Genomic DNA, 18,883 nt, shown 5'->3' with positions numbered 1-18,883 from the left:
ACCAAGCTTAAAACAAGCTCCCAATCACTTGTCTTGTCTACAGATGCCAGGGCACCATTAGCAAGAATGAACATTTGCTTTGGTGTCCTGGCTAAAAAGTCCAGCTGCAGTAATTACACAGAACCTTCTGCCAACCATAAATTACCCATGTCGTCTGAAGTGCAGATTATCTCCCTTTTTCCATCCTAAACTGTTACTGAGTTTGTCAGACAGACACTGCGTCTCACCCCAGAGATGGCTGGATTTTAGGACAGGCTCAAGTATGGGGGGTGGAAAGAAGAGGGGGTATGAACTGTATGCTCAGAGGGGACAACAGTTCTTTGTACATGGTGTGGATGCTCTGACCAATACTGGGAGGATGAATAACATGCCCTGTACTGAACACGGTCTTGCATGAACTGTGTGTAGAGGGGAAGTGTGAAATGATAGGCTCTCTGGCCCTTTTTATGAAAGTGGAGAGCGTCTGGCCTCTAGTCTCTACTTCGTGGGCTCGTCTGCACTAGGGATGTAAAATAGTAAATGGTTAACCGATAAGACTAATGCTTATCGGTTAACCCGCACTAACAGTTAACCCCAGCCGCGCCGGCCGGAGCAGCCCCAGCCGCACGGTATCAAGGTACAACTTCCACACATCACGTGTTTTGGCCGGGAATTTCCTTTTTTTTTTTAAAAGGAGAACTAATCCTTGTAAAGAGATTACTACTTCTTCCTAACCCTTTTAAGAATTGTTGCATTTTTAAAAACCACCACCTCTTACTGCCTTACACAATTGGTTACAAGCCAACACCACTAACTTGTCTTTAAATATCAGGGACTCTCAAATTTCAGGGGTGAACATACCCTAATAACAAGCAGTAGCTAGAGTAACTACCTGCTTAGGGCATCTAATCCCGAGCATGCAAAAATGAACAGTCTGGGCTGGAGGGCATGTGAAAGGTCATCAGGTGCTCCTCTGCCACAGAACTTGGAAACTCGGCAAAGCAGCAACTCCGACTGCAGCCCTAATCCTGAACATCTAATACATTCATCACAAGTCCTGGCACTGGTGGCTGGCTCTGCTTCCACAGAGTTTACCAACAACAGGCAGGGCAGACTCTTTGGGGATTCTATACAAGTTTACAAAGGAAAGATGGTCTTGTGGTTAGGGCACTGCATTTGGACTCTGGATATCTGGATTCAATCCCTGCATCTGACAACTCCTTACGTAACCTGGGACAAGTCACTTTATTTTTCTGCCTTATTGGTAAAAGGGGGGGGGGGGTGATATTTTTTTCCTCTCCTGCTCTCTGTCTGTCTTGTCTATTTAGATTTTAAACTCCTCAGGGCAGGGACTGTCTCTGACTATGCCCAGCCTCATCTCTGTTGGGGTCTCAACATGCTACTTCCATAGCTAAGACTTTCTCTGCTTCTGCAGCCTACTGTTATAAATAATGCAGTCTGCAGAAGGAGTAATGGCCTTGGCTAAGGCAGTTCTCTGATCCTGAGGAATTTATAAAATCCACATGCTTCCCAGACCCATTCCATCTCTGTGCTCCTAAAGAATTTATAACCCCCACATAATCTTAGCAAGGAACCCTGCTGACCTCATACACACTACAGTGCTCCAAGTTCTCATAAAATAAAGATATAGTGAAAGGCTCCAAAGTTAATCCACCTAATTTACCATGAAAGCTACAATTTCTATTGCCTATGCCATTCTTGGCATCCTAAGATTGCAAGCAAGGAATCCAATCAGTGCCAGTTATGGGAATAGTTTCTGTGATCTAGGAACTGGACTAAGACTAAATGCATTTCAGAGAGGGGCCACTGCATGGTAACTTTTAATCATGGCTGATCTAGCCTAGACTTGCTCAACATAGAGGTGGTGAAAGAGTATGTATATCCCTTCATCAGCCCCCTCCCGGTAAGGTGGAAGGGATAGCTCAGTGGTTTGAGCATTGGCCTGCTAAACCCAGGGTTGTGAGTTCAATCCTTGAGGGGGCCACTTAGGGATTTGGGACAAAATCAGTACTTGGTCCTGCTAGTGAAGGCAGGGGGCTGGACCCTATGACCTTTCGGGTCCCTTCCAGCTCTATGAGATATACCTCTAATCCAGTCCTCACCATAGATGTACTACTGACTCTGATCCCCTCCTGCCCTGCATCATGTATTACAAAGCAGCAGAGGAAAGTTTCTTCAGAAATCCTGCTCTTAACATTCTAGCACAAAGTGTACAGTGTTACCGCACGCTCCCCTCTTATGAGGGGTGGTTTTGTCTAAGGCCTTGGCTACACTGGCGCTGTACAGTGCTGCAACTTGCTGTGTGCACTGCGTTTTCACACCCCTCCTCCCCTGAGTACAGCGTTGTAAAGCGCCAGTGTAATCAGAGCCTGCAGCGCTGCACGCTCACTCGCAGCGCTGCAAGCTATTCCCCTTGGAGAGGTGGAGTACATACAGCGCTGCGAGAGAGCGCTGGCAGCGCGACTACACTCACGCTTCACAGCACTGCCGCGGCAGCGCTGGGAAGTCCCGAGTGTAGCCAAGGCCTTAGGGCTTGTCTACACTGGCACTTTACAACACTGCAACTTTCTCACTTGGAGTGTGAAAAAAACACCCCCCGAGCGCTGTAAATGCCAGTGCAGACAGTGCTCCCAGTGCTAGTAGCTATTCCCCTCGCAGAGGTGGTTTTTTTACTATGCCGCGACTACACAAGCCACAGCAGCATATTAAAGTTACCAGTGAAGACATGCCCTTAGTGTGCAAGCTCGTGGGAGCAGGGACAATATTGTTGGTGTGTCAAGCACTATACATGTGGACAGGACTAGGTCAATGTTCTTGTTTTTTTAGAATTATGGATCAAGTAGTGTAGAACTGTCCAAGATTTCAGAAATTGTCAGTAGGAACCTGGTTAAGATCCTGTTTTGTAGGACAGCAATAAAATGGGCACTATTTTGGATATCCTTCAACCTTGAAGGGCAATCTGTAAACACTGCCTATGTTAAGATGGCACTACCTTTTCCCCACAGATCTGCTCCCCATGAGTACTCCGCATTAGCTCTGGGTTGGATTAATGGAAACCGTTAGGCATTTTCCTCATTTAGGAAGATGTAACTGAACTGCGTTCATTTGACCCTATTTCCTCTGCATTTATGTCCATATAATTCACTTGTCATTGTTGTGGGGTAAATGAGGTCAAGCCAGTCTTGCTAGATGTGCCGCTACCCAAGTCATGCTCAGTTGAAGCGGATTTCTACAAATGGAGGGTTTAGCATCCCTGATGAAAGGAGAGCTCCTTTGTACAAGTGGGAAAGAATGATTCCTAGGACAGTATTGCTCTAGTGTGCATGTTTACATGTTACTCAATGAAGTATTAAGGGGGAGGGGGAGGGGGAAGAGAAGGGAAGAACCCATATAAGATTAGAACAATTCCAGTCTTAAAGGGAGCTGCATGGCTGGTTGGGTGAGGGGGGAGAAATCAGCAACTAACAATAGCCTCTAAAAAACGGCCTTGTGTCAAGGAGGTTGGAGGGCTTTAGATTTCCATAAACACCCTAGGGCTATTACAGCGCAGAGCCAAGCCAACAGAGCCAGGAGAGACCTTTCTGGGTAGAACCTGAGGGAAGCTCAAGCGGGGGCGGGGAGGGAGAAAACTACCCCAAATATGGGGCATCTCTCTACTCTTTAGAAATGAGCGCTGATAAGCCTATTTGGGGAAGTGCAGGCTTTCATTTTGCTTTCACTGGGGATGTGTGCAGGAGGATATGTCCCCTTTATACTCACCCAGGCTGGTGGGGGAGCATAGTCCAAAATCCGGGAAGAATCTAAATATTTTTACCCAATCTCTCTCCCCTGCCACCCCTACTGAGTCTTTACTCTATGCCCATTCATACACCCTGTCTACACTTAAAAAAAAAAAATTACATCTGCACAACCACACTGATGTAGTTACACTAATGTCAATATCTTTAATGCAGACAGGCCCTAAGACAAAAAGTGACCCATCATCATGAGGTTTACAGGCAGACAGCACCAGTGCCTCTTCTGGTGCTTACCACTTTGTCAGGCTGCTGCATGAAATTAAGAAGATTCTTGTCTGTTTATCTACTCCTATTCAAAACCCTGTGCTCAGCAGTGAAAGTGTCAAAAATAATGCCAGTTTCGTACTATTGGTTGGGAACTCCCCCATCGGGGCAGAGGCAGGGCACTGGAGAGAAGGATTGCAAAACAGAGCCATGGGAAGGACAGAAAGGGATAGAGACCTTTTCCCTCCCACCTCACAAACATTCAGGCAGCAGAGTGGGGCTATTGGATGGCGTTTCAAATTTATCAGACACTGACTAACCTGAGGATGATATGAAAGATGAAGTGAAGTCCTGAAGCAGCATCCAGTGGTAGGTTTCCAGCAGCTGGGAGACTGGACTGGAATTCTCAATATGACATTGCCCAGGGATCTCATTGGCAGAGACACCCCTTCTCTTCATATCAATCTCTGTCTAGGACACGGGTTCTCAGAACAATTTTTTTTGGTGTCCTCAGAGTGTGGGCACCAACCCTCGCTGGCAGCCACTCTGAAATTTTTTCCAAACACGAGCCCCACTGCCCAGGCTGAAGCCCAGAGCCCAAGCCCAGGGGCTGAAGCCCGAAGCCCGCTGAGCGCACACACCGGCCCCATGTGTCTGCAGAGGTGCTGCCCAGAGCCCCCAGGAAGATATGTGGTGCAGGCTGCTGATCCCCTGCTAGCAATGCCAGCAAACACAAAGGCAGCCAGGAGCAACAGCTGGGTGCTTTTGCCCCCCCAACTCCATCGCCACCCAGGAGGCTGTCCTGGCTGCAGAAAAATCCCCCAGCGGCCGCATTTGAGAAACGCTGGTGTCTGAAAACAAAGGGCTTGTCTGCAGCGCTGTAAATTGCCAGTGTAACTTTCTCGCTCAAGGGTGTGAAAAAAAACCCTCCCTGAGTACAGCAAGTTTCAGCACTGTAAAGTGCCAGTGTAGACAGTGCACCTGCGCTGGTAGCTATGCCCCTCGTGGAGATGGGTTTTTTTTAAGAGCGCTGGGAGAGCTCTCTCCTAGTGCTGCGCCGCGACCACACAAGGCATGTTAAAGAGCTACCACGGCAGCGCTTTAGCATTGCCAGTGTAAACTAACCCTTACTGAGCGTCTTAACTAAGTTGTTACTTTGCAGGCACTTGCGCTTATATTAAGTTTTACATTTTTTTTCTTTTTTAAAGAATGGAAGGAGTTTGGGGAAGGTAAGTGAGCAGTCAGGGCTGAGTTTGTGTAGCCGATAAGTATACCTATTTGAGACTGTACCCAAGGCATCCAGGCAATGTCAAGCCCAGCCCCTAGCTGGTGCAAAAGCTGGGAATCAAGACCTTGAGAAGGTAGGAGTGATGGTTACTGAGACTCTAAGCTCTTAAGGTCTAAGCTCTATTAGTCTGCAGACAACTAACATACTTTTGGCACTATTGTATATAAAAATAGTCTCCCTTCTTTAAGACTATTTCTTTCAAATGAGACCACATATATGAAAGGAGGAAAGCCCCTCCAGCTGACACCCACTAGGCAAACAGCCAAAGATCAAAACCACTCCAATATAAAAACAAAAAACACTCCACCAGTAGAATTCTACAAAAACAATTATTGTAACATCCACTTGAACAATAGCGCTACTGCAGCATTTGGCACCATTACTACAGTCCCCTCCTCAAAAGGGCTGAATGTGAGGAGCAAATGGAAGTCAGGCATTTTCTTAAATGCTTTGTCTTTAAACTTTTTTCAAAGCATTCTTCAGTATAAACTTTGTATGTAAGGGTGGACAGTGAATATCAGGTTTAACCTTCAATGCTGCAGGCCTGTAAGAAACAAGAACTCACACATGGCTATTGCAGCAAGGATACAACTGCCCACCATCACAGACGGTCTCATGTAACTTAATTATTTTAGTTGTGAAAGCCACAGTTAACGCTGCCACAAAACTCTTACACATACATATGTGTACATGCCTCACTCACTCTTAACATTTCAGATTCAGCCCAAAGGTGAAGTTTGGGGATGATCCATTCAGCTGATGAGTTATCCAAGTAGGGAAATATGGATTCGGTGTGGGGGGGGAAGTAAAGCGAAGATTTTTTTTAAAAATAGACCAATTTTAGTCTTCCAAGCCCATATCTCAGCACTTGAGAGACCTGATTTTCAGAACTGCTGAGCACCCAGCCATTCCCAGAAGATTTCCACCAATAGCAGTTGGTACAGTAAAAGATATCACCTCACCAACCGTGTCATTCCTAGAAGAGCAAGTTGTGAGAGCACCCTGGTATAACAGATAGGCAACAATGTTTGCTCCCTCCTTGTTACAGACACCACTAACCAGCTGTGAATTTACCACCATTTGCCTCCCCCTTAGGGAGGCTCCGCTTAGACAGCTGAGCCCCACTTCTAGGGAGCTGCCTGAGCCTCTCTCCCACTGAGGTGACAGATGCAGTGGTCAAATGATTCACCTGAGGCTGCAGTGAATTACTGACTCAGACAGCATCATCCTGGCTTCTGTTTCTGTGCTCACATGGTGCCTTTGAAGGTCACCACCTGTGTGAAGCTTCATCAGTTGTGGTCTGACTTGCAACAGATGCTAAACACCTGCAGCTCCTAGAGACTTCCAGTGGAGCTCTGAGTGCTCAGCACTTTGGAAAAATCAGGACTTGTGCAGACAGCTGAGTTTCAGAGCTATTTCTGAAGAGAACAAAAGCATCTATGCAACACACTTGGTATGTGGCGAGTTAAATCTGAAGCAGGATTGCAAGCATGCTACCAACATTCTCTGGTCTAGGGAACTACACTATAGAAGATCACACCAGAGCCACTGCCCTTAGTGATCCCACATGTCAAGTCCTGGTCAGCTTCACCTTGCTGATCCTGCTGAGGAGGGACGAGAACCATGTGTAGGTGAAGCAAAAGCAGGTTGGGGTGCTCCAATACTACAAGACATATCTGGAGTAAAAGAAAGAGGTGGGATCAGAGTCCCCTTTCCCCTGCTCTGGCTGAAAACTGGCCCCTTTATTGCTCTTCACATTTCTCCAGTGAATGAAACTGACTCAGTTACGTGGTCCTCCTGTGCTCAGGAAGCAATATGGAAAGAGGTGGCCTTTAAGGAAGGGAAGGATCACAGGGTGGAGAAAAGAGACCAAGTGAGGAAAAAAGAAGTGAATTACTTTGGCCCCAATGGTATCTGAATTTTATTCAATTACAGATTTAATGGAGCAAGTTGTCTTCAAAAGAAAAACAAAGCCTCCTCAAGGGTTAGAATCACCATTTGAAAAGGGTTAGGATGGAAGACCATAACATAAAAACAGCCAGACTGGATCCGACCAATGTCCATCTAGCCCAGTATCCTGTCTTCCGACAGCGGCCAAAAATGAAATCACTAACACTCCCAACAAGAAACGATTTTATTAATCCCTCACCACAAGTTACAGCAGCTTTCCAGGGAGCTTCCATTTTTTGGCCAGCCAGCCTTTTCAAGAGTAACAAGAGCCTTTCAATGTGGTATTTCAGCCAGGTACACACAGACACACTCTGCCACACATCTCGTACAGTGGTCAAACATGGCTCTACTAAAACAAGGTTTTATAACTGGGTTCCAATATGCCTGAGTATAGCACACTTCTCCCTGTACTGGGTGAACAGATTAAAAAAAAAAAAAAAAACATGCTAGTAAAAACCTAAGATTTACTACAAGACAGTTTACACAGCACTTTTTCTAAAAGGAACTGCTTGGGCTCTATCTGTTTAAAGTGGGTTCAGAGAGACTCGGTGGGTGAGGTAATATCTTTTATTGGACCAACTTCTGCTGGCAAGACATGCTTTTGAGCGTCTCTCACCAGCAGAAGTTGATCCAATAAAAGATATTCTGTCACCCACCTGGTCTCTCATATACCCTGGGACCAACGCAGCTACAGCACCACTGCATACATAAAACGGTTTCAGAGTTACAAGCTCTGATAGCAGCACTATAGAGCGAAAGTCATGGCCTGAGCAGGGTCTCCCTGGGTCTTGGTTTGAGGGGAAGCATGGAAGATGCATATCATCTGCAAGTATTGACTCCAGTTTAGTCACTAGCTCAGGAGCAGCAACACACCATGGGTTGTAACTTGTCATAAAAGTTCCTAGTCCCAAGGGAAATATAGTCTAGACTGACTGAAGTGAAGGTTTCCGCGCGGCGGGGGGGGAAAGAGTTATTGCCTTACAATATGAAAGAGTAACTGACAGAGATTAGCTGCTTCCTGAGAGGAACGTTTTCAACACTGGAGCCAATCATTTCTCTCCTAGACTCCATACCAAGTATTTTCTAGATCCTGCCTTTGCATGAATACCTATTTTAGCCCACTGAATCATGTGACTATGCCTCAGCCAATAACAGAGTTTGTACAGTAACAGTGGCCAGGAAGTGAGGGAAATTAGGAGAGAGGAACATGTTCTGGATACAAGTTGAAAGAGAAAGCCAGCAGATTTAAACCCTACATTTAGTTTCAACATGTAGGTGTCATTTTACAATAAATGGAGTTCTGCTTCAAGTTAATTTGTATCACCCCCCCCCCTCCCTGTGCACCACAGAATGAGAAAAATGAGGATACAAGAGTAAGAGATTGGGCTGATGGGAGGATGTTGGGTCTTGAGAGAATCTGACACAAAGTTGGAGAAGCACTGGGTTACTTTACAGGCAAATGGTGTTCATTTTCTCAACTGTCTCCCACTTCTTTATATGCCGGTCACAGGTCTTGTCTCCATGCTGAAGAGTTCCATTGTTTGTTTAAATGAGACTTCAAATTTCATTCATTTTCAAGTCTCCCTAATTCAAGGCTTTTCAACCTGGGTGGTTGTGGACGAAAGGCAGGAAACCAGTCTAGTCTAGCAGAGGACAGAGGAGGAGACAATGCAAGGAAAAGGAAAGGAGGAAAAAAATTGAGGGAACATCAGGAAAAGTTCCTATCCAGCCCTGCCACCAGTACAAAATCATTGTTGGGGCTATGAGTAAATGGCAGGTTGCTCCTGGACAAGTTACTTGCTTACCTTCCTCCCTGCTCTTTTGCAACTTTCAGCTTGCCCATAGGAGCACCTGGAGCCTGGTTGCAGAAAGCAGCCAATGGCGCACCGTCCTCGTCCACCTGCCCTAGCAGCATATGCTCCCTGATGGAGCAAAAACACATCAGAGCCAGAAGACATTAAAGATCAGATACAGAAGAAAGGAGAGAGGCAGCAAGTGTGTAACTGAAGCATGGAACAAGGGACACTAGAAGAGAGACAAGGAGGCACAAATGCACTTCATGAAAGATTCCAGCAGGTAGCGGTAGAGACCCATGGCCCAAATCCAGCTGGTCACATCCCTATGGCCCTCTTCTGAATCCTTAGTTCAAAATGCAGCACTAATTTCACTGGCCAAGATTACAGCTATTGATGTTTGCACTTTTCTGGGATTTCATAAACAAGTTGAAACTTAGTATCACCTTTCCTTAATTAAACAATTAAAATATCTCTGTTATTTGTTACTAGTGGGAGAGACTGGGGACTGCCCTCTCAGGGTGTCTCCAGAACAGGATAAAAGGTTTTTTTTCCCCTCAGCTAATGTATAAAAAACCCTTTTATCCTACTTGATAGATAACTTTGGATATCAGTGCAGGGAGCTTCCCCCTTCACCCATGAAAAAAACAACATCAACAGCCTAGTTCAAGCAAAATGCATTATCTGGGTTCAATTCAAGATCTTGTCTAGACTACTCACACTTGCCTATTCCTGGCATTATCCCTGTGCGGTGCTGTGCCAAGGCATACAAATGAGAAACTGAAAACTTCAGCTGTAGGTACATTGCACATTATTAACCCACCTGAGAACGTGGAGGGTGCATCACTTGGCAATTAGAGAAGGGAGATGTGGACTCGGGAATTCTGGCTTCTATCAGAACTCTGCCACTAACTCAGGTAGTGATTGGGTCATTTGAATTCCATGCTTAACGTTCATTTTTGCATAACGAGAATAATATTTATGGGCATTGCAGGGAGCTGGGGGAATTTATTAGCAGACATCAAATTGGGTGGGCTCACTGCAGCGAGGCAAGACAGTGAATTCAAGCTTTCATTTAAAAAAAGATCACTAGCCACCTGATTGCAAAGATAAGGCTTCAAAATAGGAGCTGATGCAGTTGTCTGATGTCTGCTGATGACCTGAAACAGCAGCTCACAGGTGCAAACTTCCCTTATTCAAATCAAGAAACTTGGGTGTTAATCCTGATACCTAGTGATGTTTAATATCATTGTTACCTATTCACTCCTTATTAAAGCACACAAGAAAGAGGGACACAATTTGTGCAGCAGCTCATTTTGTTGTCTGGAATGGCCTGGGGTGCAGTTTGAGGGATTTTTTTTGCAATCTAAAAATCTCAAACATTTAAGGTATTTTGAAGTCTCTGGATACAGCTGAGCAACATTGTTCAAGTGTGGGATCAGGGAAGTTCAGATCTAGGCCTCAACCCAGCAGTAATTTATGAAAAGAAAAGATTACACATGATGGGCGACTTACCACAGTCTAAGGCAGGGGTTGTCAAACTTTTGTACTGGTGACCCCTTTCACACAGCAAGCCTCTGAGTGCGGCCCCCCCCCTTATAAATTAAATAAATATAAAAAAAGTGTAACATTATTTTAAATGCTGGAGGCGAAGCGGGGTTTGGGGTGGAGGCTGACAGCTCACGACCCCCCCTCCCATGTAATAATCTCACGACCCCCTGAGGGGTCACGACCCCCAGTTTGAGAACACCTGGTCTAAGGTGGCTCTACACACGGTTTCCAGCCACAAGAGAAGGTAACGAACAGCCATTCAAGTGATCCACACATGAGTCCATTTGAATGAAAAGAGACTATTCAAATGTGGGGAAGTTCTCTGGCCTGTGTTATGTAGGTGGTCAGACTAGACTGGTCCCTGTCTTGCCTTGGAATCTATGACTGAGCCCTGTGGTAAAAATATCAAGCTCAAGATGCTGAAATCCCATCATTCCATGTTGCGTCAATGCTTCTGTGTTCAGCTTCCAGCAGTTTTACTAATCTTCCTCAGAATGGGACACAAAGGATCCTAACTCCACTGGGAAGAAACCATTTGGCAAAATGGAGGCGACAGAACAGAACTATCTAAACAGTCACTTTTTTTAAAAAACAAAACAAGGACAGTGTTTGCGCTAGAGATCTCCCTTGGAGGGCACATTAACGCAAACTGGAAAATTTCTCAGTCCTTAACTGAAAGGAGGGTTGAAGAATTAACAAAAAACCCAACCTTTTTTCTTCCAAGTGTGTCTTATGCATTTGAGTTAAGTGTCTTAAAGTCTGAAGACAAGTTAAATCCCCTCTCAATCAAATTTTACTTGTGTATCTATTGCCAAATCTGCTAGTTTTCCAATTGTCCACAGTATCTCCAAGGAAAACAGGGTAGGCAAGACTTGAATTTCTCATGAAAGCCAATCAGAATTTGTTTTGCAAAACCTTTCGGACCTTCTTTACACATACTTCTTTGAACCTCAATTCCTCCCAGGCAGACAAGGAAGACAGTTGGTGTGGTAAAGAACAAGCTATATTTGAAGGTGGACTGCACCCTTTCCACTCCAGACAGGCTAGAACAGGCCTTCTTAACATAGCAGGAGCAGCCAGCAAACCTTTCACCTGCTGGACACAGAAGACAGCTGGGGAGTTAGTGCCTGCCTCCGTCTCCACCTACTGGAAGGGAAGACCGCTCCAGTCATCTGAGCTCCCACAGAAGACCAACTATGCCTTGAAATCAAACAAGATGCAACTGTTCACTAATGGCTTGCACTGGTGCAGCTGTGCCCCGGACTAAAATCCTAGGGTAGGCATGGCCTTACAGGGCTTTGGAGCGGAGCTCGGGGCAGCGGAGCTGCTGGTTTTTGCCTGGAGCTGGAGGGGAGCCGGAGCACAGCTCCAAAGCCCTGCTTAGGAAAGCCTAAGGAATGCCTCTTGTCTATCCCCTGCAGTTGCCAATTTGGAAAATTCTTCAAGGCCTATTCTCCCAAGCAGCTCCATACTCAAGAGCCATTTTGTCATAATCCCTTCTTTACATAGAATTATAACCTTCCAGTATTACAGAATCACAGTACTGACAGTGTAATTAAAAGTTGTGACTAGTTTTCCCACTGTACATCTGATTTAGGTCCTTACTCCACCAGAGAGCTTTACATTTCAAATTTCACTTGTGTGGTCTGGATCAGAAGAGACTTTTGGTGATATCTAAGGTGAATCAGACAAGATGTTTCTGAAGTACAGAGCTTAGAATCATTTTCAAAAACTGAATTACAGCTACTTTCCCACAGCTTTTGTCACACCATCTCAAACACAGCATGTCCCAGAAATTTCAAATGTGGTTTATTTAGGACTCTAAAAAGGTCAGGTGCTTATTTTTTAAGAGATACTTGCAATGGAATATGGAATGTCCGAACAACCATTTCAGCCACTTTATTGATTTTGTTAAATGTATGGTGGACTTTAAAAACTTGGCTGGTACACACCTGTAGTGGATAAGCGCGAGTTCAGACAGCTGAATTACTCCACACTAAGGATGTTATAAGCTCCACTGGCATACATGACAGTTTGTAAAGCTGTTCACCATCAGAGTGCGTAACGGCCTTAAACCAGAGTGTGGAATATTTGATTTGAATGCTACTACAACAGAACCTCAATGTTATGAACACCTCGGGAATGGAGGTTGTTCTTTCAAAAGTTTACAACTGAACACTGACTTAATACAGCTTTGGAACTTTACCTTGCAGAAAAAAAATGTGCTTTTAACCATCTTAATGAAAGAAACACAGAAACAGTTTCCTTACCTTGTCAAATCTTTATTTTTTAAACTCCCCCCCACACACCTTTTTTTTAGTAATTTATGTTTAACACAGTATTGTACTGTATTTGCTTTTTTTGTGTATATCTCTGCTGCTGCCTGATTGCACACTTCCGGTACCAAATGAGGTGTGTGGTTGACCAGTGTGCTCGTAACTCTGAGGTTCTACTGGATAACACTTTTGCTACATCGAATGATTGCAAAATATAGATAATTATAAAACAGAATAGTCTATAAGTTCCCATATGTTTACTTTATTATACATTATAACAAGCTGCAACAGGTGAAGAAAAAAACCAGACAGAAGTCAGGGGGTGGGGGACTGGCCATGATAACAGAAAATCAGCACCTTGTGCATACTTGATAATCTCAGCTCATCACTCATGATATACCTGAAACATCCTGATAGGATCTCAATAGAGCTCTTCAAGATGGAGGCTAGGAACACAAGGGTCATATAGGGAAACAGAGTTAAGGTTATCAAGTATCAGAGGGGTAGCAGTGTTACTCTGGATCTGTAAAAAGCGACAAAGAGCCCTGTGGCACCTTATAGACTAACAGACGTATTGGAGCATAAAGCTTTCATGGTGAATACTCACTTAGTATGTAAACCTGTCTTTGAATTTCTACTTTAATTCACAAATTTAACAGCATCAAAGATTCTGATCTGAAAAAAACATTGTTTTCCCTCCCAAAAACTCTGTGCCTTTGCCATCACACTGCCATCCCTTCTTTCAGCAATTCTACTCTATCAGCCATTGTTGCTGAGCAAGTTGTTTACCTGTTGGGAGACAAAACCAATCAAAAGATTGTGTTGGCCTCAGGTCTCTACTGCCTACAGGAGGGGTTCTTTCGTTGACCTTGCACTGTCTACACTGGGGGCAAAGTCGGCATAGTTATGTCTTTCGGGACTGTGGATTTTTCGCACCCCCGGAGAGATGTAGCTACTCTGATATAAGTTCCCAGTGCAGACCGCTTCACTGAGGTACTTTCCATCTGGCCTTAGAGGTGAAACTTCATCTTTTTAAACAACTTTTTAACATATGTTTAGACTTCACTTATAAATGCTTTTGTTTTCAAATGTGTGTAAGATATCGTTTCCTTCTTTACTTATCTGGCAAGACACAACCATGGTCAGGAGCATGGGTTTCCCATGACATAACTAAGGCCATCACAAACCCACAAAACAGAGCTGGAAGGACCTGGGGAGAATAAGAGCGGTAAAGTCATCTTACAGCTCTTGCTCCCTGCTTTTCCATGGTCTAGTGCTGTAACTAGCTATTGGATATAAAGTCAGCCTAAAAGGTTTTTTCAGAGGTTCTGCTCGTTCAAAATTCATGTCTTGTCCAGCCTGTTTTTCCTGGAAGCCGATGAACAACTGGTTGGATAACATCAGATACCAAAAAAGAGAAACCTGACTAACTACTGAGAGGTGAAGAAGTTATTATATTTGGACTGTTTACAATTGTTTTGTTTACACCTATTTAAAAGGGACATTTCAACATAATTACACAGGTCTGAAATTCTTATTTACTTGCTATTGTTAAAAGTAACTTCTAAGAATCCCATAACAGAGCACAGAAACGGTGCTGTCAAATAGGGAGCCTATGTCATCAGTTTTCCTGATTGTGTGGGTAAATATTTTATATTTAAACATGACACTTTAAGACCACAAACCTTAGCAGGGGAACTCAAGGCCAAGTGTAGCCTCAAATTATTTTTAATTCATGTTTTTTTCAAAAACAAGCCCGAGTAGATTTCAAGTTGACAATGTCCCTTTAACTCTAATGCCCGAATAATAATTTATAGAATGGGTAATTTTGTTAAAGATCCAATACCTCATTCCCTTCAGTTAAGAATTGAGAGCGCTCCCAAACCAGAGGTGACCGCCACCGAAACAGAGAGGACTAGACTTGACATTCTTAATATTTCTAAAATTAAACAGAAACATTTACATTTTAAAGCTTTCTTTATTCATCACAACCCCAACTCCTCTCTCTTCAGTTCACCTTTAGCATCAGACAAATAATTGGAGTCATTTTCAGAAGAAGTATTTGGTGCTTACAGCGTAAGGTAGCTCTGACGTGGACACCGCCACAGTATTGGGCAGGAACTGGTCTGAGTCACAGTATTCTGTTTCTGCATTGTCAGTGTCAAGGGAGACGCCCCTCCTCTGTATGATGGCTGCTAAGGGCAAGGGGGCTTGGAAATGACTGTAACATGCAAATAAAATGTTTCTGTGACTGCTAGAGAAGGTTTCTGAACTATGTACTGGACAGAACAAGCATGTTTTTGGGGTATTGCTGGTGCAGTTACGGTCTTTCGGGAATAAACAGTGTCTATATTGAACGCTTTACAGATTAAAGTTAACTGCCTCAGAAAAAATACATGTGGCACAGGCCATAAAGGAAGTAGTAAGCAGACACTCCAGAGATACTGCTGCATTTGCAAGAGATCCAAGTCTATTGGCCTCCTCTCAGCCTTGGACAATGGAGTTCTCAGACATTGTGGCAGCAATAAACTAAGCCTCATCAAGGAGGAAAGCCACTGCTTTGCTGCTGCCTTTCTAATTCTGACAGGACTAGTGTTGACTCTGAAAGAAGCCACCAGCTCCCCAAACACAGCACCGAATCCACTCACCTTCCAGAAAAGATGGAGGAAGAATAAGGGAAATCAAACTGCCCTCTCCAAAATAAAGCACTGGGGGAATCAAACATAGCAAGGGCAAAGCCTAGAGGAAGATGAGGATGCCTTCTTACCAAAACACCATTCACAAGTGCGTGCTTTTGAGAACAATTCCATATGAGCAGCATTCCCACCGCTGCCCTTTTCTTCAGCCAAGACTTCCCAAACTTGCTGGTTTGTCTTTGCTCCCAGACGAGTTTTGCTGTTGTACCAGTTTGTGTGGAGCTGCATAGTGCAGCCCGGCAGATCAACTGGTACCGTTTGGGTGATATTACTCAGAGGAACTAGCAGTGCATCCCTTTGGCCATGTCTGCAGCTGCCCTGCACAACCTGCCTCAGACAAGACAGTCAGAGTTACAGTATTTAAGAACCTAGTCTCATTAATATTACATTACAAGCAAATAGAATTTATAATTTCACTCAAGCTGGTTGTTTACTAAGCCTAACGTAGCTCAGGGGCATGAGACCCTAACAGAAAGGGTCACCATATGCTGCAATGCCCAGGAGGGAAGATGCCAGATGGCCACCTTGGAGACCAAAGGCTTTTGTTTATCCAGTGCAGTGAAAGCTCTTCTTCCCTACCCCAGTGATTCATCCCGGGCATAGAAAGGACCGTTTCTACACGAAAAGGGGACTCAAGCCCTCTGGCCAATCAGTCTTTGGCTATGTTGGCTGCCAACAAGAGTGCCAATTTTAAGGGTGTCTGCTAGGAAGTGAACAAGACCACCAATTAACGCCAGATAGCGGCAACTTTAAATTGCTACCACTGACCTGGGAAGAGGACCAAACCAATAACAAGGAGTGAAAGCTTCCACTCCCCATTCACAATTCGTTATACCACCTAGACTTTGGCATTTCCACTCATTTCAGCTAATGTTACATCATGAACTACAAGGTAGTACAACTACATTACTATAAGGTATTTCCCTCCAACCTCAATTAATATCACAAGGCCCCGGACGGCATGATACACAGTCAGCGAAAATAGGGAGTGGGTTGTGAACCATGATGGCAGACTATCTAGAGAGAGCGGGTGTTTGGTTACTGAGATCAAGAGGGTGCACTGATCGAGACCCACAGAAGGTACCATGCGTCAAGCCCACAGCTCTATCCAGCACACACTGCTAAATCAGTTGCCAATGACAGAGCAGCTCTTCCAAAGAGAAGCCTACAGAAGCTTCCATCTTGCCGTATTGCCAGCTGGTGTTGCTATGGCTTCAGCATACAGAAACAAACAGAATTAAATTAATTAGACAGAATATTTGATGGGCTTACACCTCCCACAAAAAATACTGCAACACTGCATTTAGAGACATCATGAATGTTACTCCTACCCTTAGCCACCAACAAAAGGCTATGAAGGACCCCCTAAATACCTTGCTCAGGATTGCATTACAAACCTGCAGTTCCTCTACGTGGCACTCCATCAAACCATACTTATTTCAACTGGCTAAAAAAACTCTTTGAAGTAGTGCATGACTAGTGTTATTTATAAACTTACCTGCAACAGGAAATATTCTATAGAGTGAATCCCCTTTGACAATGAAATAAAACAGGCAGCCACAACAAAGCAAGCTACCAGCCAAGAAAACCCAGATTCTGGTTCTGCCCCTAGCTATCCCCATCTCCAGCTAGGTGGGAGGAAAGGATTTTGATAGAGGATGGGTTCAGACTTCTGAAAGATATGGGGAGGGAAACAGGCTGGCCCAGCCACTTCAGTCGATTCTACCTTCCTCTGCTGACAAAACTACTTAGCATTCTGAGGAGGCACCTTGTGATTCTGGCCTGTGCCATGCTGCAATCCTCTTTCCAGGAAGGAAGATGGGACAGGCTCCAGTTTAAACAAAACAATCAAACCCTACAGATTATTTCATATTAAATCAATAGCATAACCCGCTATATTCTATAGGTTTTATCCTGATAGTTTAAATATGCACATACTATGTATATCCATATTCCCTATCCATTTAGTTACCCACGTGCTGTGAAAGGCTTTATTCTCCTTCCTAAAATGCACGCTCTGAAGCCATTACTGCAGACTACACAGAAAACAACCACCCAGGCCTGAATAAATCAGATCTTTCCATCTGGGAAATTCCCCTGTTACGAGGATTTTGCTGTTTTCCTCGGACTCTGTATTGCAAAGTTAGCCACCAAAAACACTATTTACAAAAAACACTACCCACAGCAAAACTATACCCACACTGAAGAGCCAGCAAGGCTTTCTGGCTACCATCCCCTGCTAAGGGCGGTATTGATCAGAGAAGATAGAGATGAAATTACCATCCATCATAGGGGATGAGACAGTTTTCCTCCCCACCCCACCGCCCAGGGCTGTACCTCTGGGTAGGCTGTCACCCCCACCCCCCAAAAAGCCTCCAAAGCGACACCCAGCCGGGTGACACACCACGATGCCCCCACACAGCCCAGGGGCACCAGCCCAGCAGAGGTGTTTTTTCCCCAGCGCACACACTTTGCACAAATGCTAAAACCCTGCCGCCCCCCGGCAACCCCAGTCCCCCCAGGTGGACAGGCAGACCCCCTGCGCCCCTCAGACACACAACCCCCCCCACCGGCAGCCCCTCCCATCTCCCCAGCAACCCCCCCGCCCAGGCAGGCAGCCCCCCCAGACACACAAATCCCCCCGCCCCGGCAGCGGCGGCCTGTGGGCCGGAGCCAGCAGGGCGGTTGCCCCGCGCGGCGGGGCCGGGCCGGGCCGGGCCGCTCACCGCGATCACGTTGACGAAGGTGGTCTTGCCCGAGTACTGCAGCCCCACCAGGGTGAGCTCCATCTCCTCCTTCCAGAACAGCGCCCGGAACCAGTCCAGCAGCTTGGTGAACAGCGCTAGCATGCTGCCGCCCGCCGTCCGGTCCGGCTCGGCTCGGCTCGGCTCTCTCGGGGTGGGGCCGCTCCGCGCGCCTCCGGCCCGGCCCGGCCCAGGGAGGAGACTCGGGGCCCCGCCGCCACTGCCCCCTGCCGGCCGGGAGGCCCCGCTGCGCTCAGGCGGCCGGGCCACGTCCCCCAGCCCAGCCCCGCCCCCTCCGTGGGCCGGGCCTAACTCTCCCCCACAGCCCGGACCGGGCCTGCTTCCGGCTCCGACCGTGCCCCGGACCGGGCCTCCCGCCAGAGTCATGCCTACCCCCTCCCCATATATATTCAGGGGTCTACCCAGCCCATCCCAGGGCCTACCCCTTCCCACACACAGTGACCCAAGGTCTAACCCCTTTCCCACACAGCTTAGGCCTACCCCGCTTCAGGTAACCAAGCTTTGCTTACAGAAGATGTCACTATATTGCCTTTAGTTAAGGTGCCCAGTGTCTTCCAGGGCTT

General features: G+C 45.7%; 1 protein-coding gene across 1 annotated transcript in view; it reads right to left on the bottom strand.

Moving 5' to 3' along the window:
- The window catches only part of ARL8A (ADP ribosylation factor like GTPase 8A), a 37,772-nt gene extending 19,255 nt beyond the window's left edge, over positions 1-18,517 (bottom strand). The window contains exon 1 of the mRNA XM_005309952.5: positions 18,282-18,517. Coding sequence (XP_005310009.1) covers positions 18,282-18,404 — 123 coding nt within the window. The 5' untranslated portion in view covers positions 18,405-18,517. The remainder of the gene's footprint in view (positions 1-18,281) is intronic.
- Positions 18,518-18,883: the final 366 nt, after the last annotated feature.

Source organism: Chrysemys picta, chromosome 4 (assembly GCF_011386835.1).
Source record: "Chrysemys picta bellii isolate R12L10 chromosome 4, ASM1138683v2, whole genome shotgun sequence".
Classification (NCBI taxonomy): domain Eukaryota; kingdom Metazoa; phylum Chordata; order Testudines; family Emydidae; genus Chrysemys; species Chrysemys picta.
Note: the sequence above shows the minus strand (reverse complement) of the source record. Positions and strands in the feature narration are given on the sequence as shown.